Raw genomic sequence first — 5,164 nt, forward strand, 5'->3', positions numbered from 1 at the left:
TGGCAGTATTTAGATAGTCATAATATTGTGCAACCATCACCACCATCAATCTCCAGAACTCTTTCATCTTATAAAAGTGAAACTCTGTACCAGTTAAACAGTTAACTCTTCACTCCCCCTCCCCCTTTCCCCCCAACTATCTGTCTGCCTCTGATTTTGATTACTCTTAGATACTTCATGTAAGTGGAATCACATGATTTTTTTTATGTGAGTCACTTTTTTGTGGCTGGATTATTTCACTTAGCATAATGTCCTCAGAGTTCATCCATGTTGTAGCATGTATCAGAATATCCTTCCATTTTAAGGCTGGATATTCAGTTGTATATTCCATTGTTTGTGTATACATTTGGCCCTTGAACAACATAGGTTTGAACTGCATAGGTCCACTTATAGCTATATTTTTTCAATAAATATATTGAAAATAGATTTTCATATGTTGAACCATCCTTGCATTCTGGGAATAAATCCCACTTGGTCTTGTTGTATAATCCTTGTAATATGCTGCTGAATTGGGATTACTAGTATTTTCTTGGGATTTTTGCATCAATGTTCTTAAGGGATATGAGTTTGTAGTTTTCTTTTCTTGTAGCATCACTTCTGGCTTTGACATTGGGTATATGCTCAGCTCACAGAGTAAGTTAGGAAGTATTCTCTCCTCTTCAATATTTTGTCAAAGTTTGAAGGATTGATATTAGTTCTTTAAAATTTGGTAGAATTGACCAGTGAAACTATCAGGTCCACAGCTTTTTTTTTGTTAGGAGATAATGATTACTGATTCAATCTCGTTAGTTATAGGTCTGTTTAGATTTTCTTTCTTCATGATGATTCAGTCTTGATAGGTTTTGTGTTTCTATGAATTTCTTCATTTTACCTAGGTTATCCAATTTGTTGGTGTACAAACTGTTCATAGTACTGTCTTAAAATCCTTTCTATTGCTGTAGAAGCAGTAGTAATGTCCCCACTTTTCTTTCTGATTTTAGTAATTTGAGTCTCTTTTTCTTAGTCCATCTAGCTTAAAGGTTTGTCAATTTTGCTGATCTTTTCAAAGATTGATTTTTTGTTTCACTAATTTTTCCCTATTTTTAAAAATTTCCATTTCATTTATCTCTGCTGTGTTCTTTTATGTTTTGTTTTTTTACAGATGGGGTTTTTCTTTGTCACCCAGGCTGGAGTGCAGTGGCACAATAACAGCTCACTGTAGCCTCCATCTCCTGGACTCAAGTGATCCTCCTGCCTCATCCTCCCAAGCAGCTGGGACTACAGGTATGTACCACCACACTCAACTAATTTAAAAAAAAAAAAAAAATGTAAAGGCAGGATCTCACTATGTTGCCCAGGTTAGTCTAGAACTCCTGGGCGAAGGGATCCTCCCACCTCAGCCTTCTAACATGCTGGGATGACAGGCCTGACCCACTGTGCCTGGCCTGTTCTATTCTTTATTATTTTCTTCCTTCTGCAAACTTTTAGTTCTTCTTTTTCTAGTTCCCTAAATTGTAAAGTTAGGTTACTGATTTGAGCTATTTCTTGTTTTTTGAAATGTAAGTGTTTATAGCTGTAAATTTCTGTTCTAGCATTGCTTTTGCTACATCCCATAAATTTTGGTCTATTGTGTTTTTGTTTTCATTCATCTCTAAGCATTTTATAACTTCCCTTGTGATTTCTTCTTTGATCCATTGTTTGTTTAAGAGTATGTTCTTTCATTTCCACAAATTTGTGAATTTTCCAGTTTTACTTCTTCTTCTTCTTCTTTTTTTTTTTTTTTGAGATGGAGTCTCACTCTGTCACCCAGGCTGGAGTCCACCTCCCAGGTTCAAACGATTCTCCTGCCTCAGCCTCCTGAGTAGCTGAGATTATGAGATTACAGGTGCCCACCACCAAGCCCAGCTAATTTGTGTATTTTTAGTAGGTTCAGGGTTTCACCATCTTGGCCAGGCTGGTCTTGAACTCCTGGCCTCATGATCCACCCACCTTGGCCTCCCAAAGTGCTGGGATTACAGGTGTGAGCCACCATGCCTGGCCTTCCAGTTTTACTTCTATTATGGATTTGTATTATGGATTTAGAGGTGGATATGGATTTAGAGGTGGATGTGGTGGCAAGCACCTCTAGTCCCACCTACTAGGGAGTCTGAGACAGGAAGATTGCTTAAGCCCAGTAGTTCAAATCCATCCAGGGCAGCTTGGAGAGAATCCAATTCTGAAAATAAAAATAAAAATAATTCCTAGGTTTTGAGAGCTCCTCTTGGTGGGGTGTCACCATAGGAAGTGGCATCAGCCCAGACCTCCAAGTGAAAGTGGCTTCTGCTTCCACTATGGCTTTAATTATCTCCCTTCTTTTAAGGGTACCTCCTTCTAGTTCTTGGGAAATTCCACTTATCATAAATAGATATATTATATATATATATTCTTTGAGGTTTTAAAAATTTTTTCTTTAAGTATATAAAATATATATACTTATAGAAAATTTTTTCTTTAAGTATATAAAATATATATACTTATAGAAATTTTTTTCTTTAAGTATATAAAGTATATATAAATATTATATTATATATAATAAAAGAAAATTTTTCTTTATGTATATATAATATATAAATATTTATATATTTATTATATTTATATATTTATATATTATTTATATATAATATTATATATAATATATGTTACATATTATATTTATATATTATAATTTATATGTATTATATATTATAAATATATAATAATAAAATAAAATAATAAATAATAAATAAAATAAATATATACATATAAAATATATAAAAATATGTAATATATTTTATATATGATCTATTACATATAAAAATATATAATTAAATATAAATATTTTTATAATATGTATACATTATATATGTACATATTTAAAGCTATCTATCATTTTTATGATTTGGTGTAGAAGGGAAGGACTTCAGGGTCTCCTCAGTCCACCATATTTAACGGCAGTCCTGTCACACATTTTGAATACAGCCTGGGAGAATTATGGTATTTCTCTATTCTGAGAGTCGGGACAAGGCAGGAGGGACCAGGCTTTGATGGCAGAGATAGGAAAGAAGAACATATTAGATAAGATAACTTGGCTAGGTAGGGCAGACTGAGCAATGGATTGGATAGGAACATGGCAAAACTGAGTGGACTGATCTGGCTAGAGTAGGACAAAAGCAGGGAAGAGGCACAGGGAATGAAAAAGATGTGAGGCTACCCAGATAGTGGCTTTGGGGAGCTCATTATAAATTTGACACTTTTCTTGCAGATCATATGGGGCAGAGAAAACAATAAATAAATACATACATACATACATACACGTCATACCAGAGACATAGGAAGCCTAGAAGCATATGGATGGCCACTTTGAACAGAAATATAAACCTTGTCCATATGCACAGTTATGCCTCTGTCTCCAAAGAAACTGCTCCTTGGAATGTGTCTTAGTTTGTTCTGCCCAGGAGCTGGTAGACTTGGTGTCTGGTAAAGGCATGCTTTCTGATTCGTAGATGGCACCTTTTAGCTGGGTCCTCACTTGGTAGAAGTAAAGAACTCAGCCCCTTAGAAGAACACTCGTCTCATTCTTGAAGGCTCTGTCTCCATGACCTAATCATCTCCCAAAGGCCCTACCTTCTAATACAATCACATTGGAAATTCAGTTTTAACATACAAAATTTGGAGAAACACATTCAGTCCATAGTGGAATGGTTCCTAGAAGCTGGTGGTTTCCAGGATGGCTTTCAGGCGGCCAGAATCAGTGGGTGCCCCCAGGGAGATCTCTGGGAGAAATGTCCCCATTTATCTAGGGGACTGTAAGGACCCAGAGCCAGATAGGTCCAGTACAAGTTAAGAGTATTCCACCTGGGCCAAGTCAATTCACCTCCCTGGACTTCTATTTTCTTTAAAATGAGATTAATTATGACCCTTATTTTCTGGGGTCATGGTGGAAATGAAATGAGATAATTTATTTGAAAGTTTAATCAGCTGAATCTCCGGTAAGATGTCTGGAGAGGAGACTTTGGAAAAGTCTCTGGGGTCAGATCTCTTCAGAGGATGATGGGACATTCACAGCATCCATCTAGATTCTTGCCTCCATTGGTAGATAGGATTGGCTTAGTAAAAGTTTGCATTTGAGAAATGTTTGCACTTTTGAAATGTTACTCTGTGTGTGGAGGGTACACTGGATGAAGTTAACTCCAGAGTCAGTTGAGAGGCAACTACAGGCTTCTAGGCAAGAGATAATGGTGGGCTCAACAGGGATGGAGAAGGAGGGTATGTGGGGATTGGAATTTGAGCTGGGATGAACCCCTCACCTATTAACTTTTTTGCAGGATCCCATAACTAAAGATCCAGTTCAGTCATCAGGCAACAGCAAAGAGATGGATTCCAGTCTCCTCCAGGCAATTGAGGAAATTGAGAATTTTTTCCAGCATCTCTCTGAGCAACATACAAAATGGGCAGAAACCCCAGATGCACCAGAACCACAGAACTGTATGCCTCTGACTGCCCATGCTGAGGAGAGCCAACATGAGTCAACCTGGAGCAAGACGATGCCTCCCTTGGGGCCCACAATGATGACTTCTGCATGCACTAACATCCCTGGGACAGTTCTCACCCAGGACTTAACAATGCACCCTCTTAAAGACCTTGAAGACTTAAATGAGACTTATTCCATGGGCCAGAAAGTGACTTCCTTTGATCAGATAAAACACACAGCAGGCTCCCAGATGACAGATGTTACTGACACCCCAAAGTCATCACCCACTGATTGCCAGAAGACAGCCATCACTGCAAGCAAAATGACAATCTCCAATGAAAGTAACCAGCTGAACACTCCAAGTAGTGACCAGACCCTCACTGAGAGTCAGATACTAGCCCTGCATGGAGATCAGATGAAGACCCTCAGTGCTAACCAGACTCTGTGTGGGGACCAGGTGACCTTCAGTACTGACCAGACCCTCACTGATGGTCATACAGTGACTTCCAGTGGCGATGAGGCCCTCTCTGGGGGCCAGATGACAACCAGCCCAGACCTCTATAGAGGGCAAATGATGACTTCCACTGACAACCAGACCCTCTGTGGGGAGCAAGTGACAACCTCCACTGGTAACCCGGCCCTCTACAGGGAGCAGATGACGACCTCCACTGGTAACCAGACCCTCTACGGGGAGCA

General features: G+C 38.6%; 1 protein-coding gene across 1 annotated transcript in view; it reads left to right on the top strand.

Annotated features, from left to right (window-relative positions):
- The first annotated feature begins 4,370 nt into the window (after nt 1–4,370).
- KLF18 (Kruppel like factor 18) overlaps nt 4,371–5,164 on the top strand; it is a 2,939-nt gene continuing 2,145 nt past the window's right edge. The window contains exon 1 of the mRNA XM_026455760.1: nt 4,371–5,162. Coding sequence (XP_026311545.1) covers nt 4,371–5,162 — 792 coding nt within the window. The remainder of the gene's footprint in view (nt 5,163–5,164) is intronic.

This window comes from Piliocolobus tephrosceles, chromosome 1, assembly GCF_002776525.5.
Source record: "Piliocolobus tephrosceles isolate RC106 chromosome 1, ASM277652v3, whole genome shotgun sequence".
Classification (NCBI taxonomy): Eukaryota; Metazoa; Chordata; class Mammalia; order Primates; family Cercopithecidae; genus Piliocolobus; species Piliocolobus tephrosceles.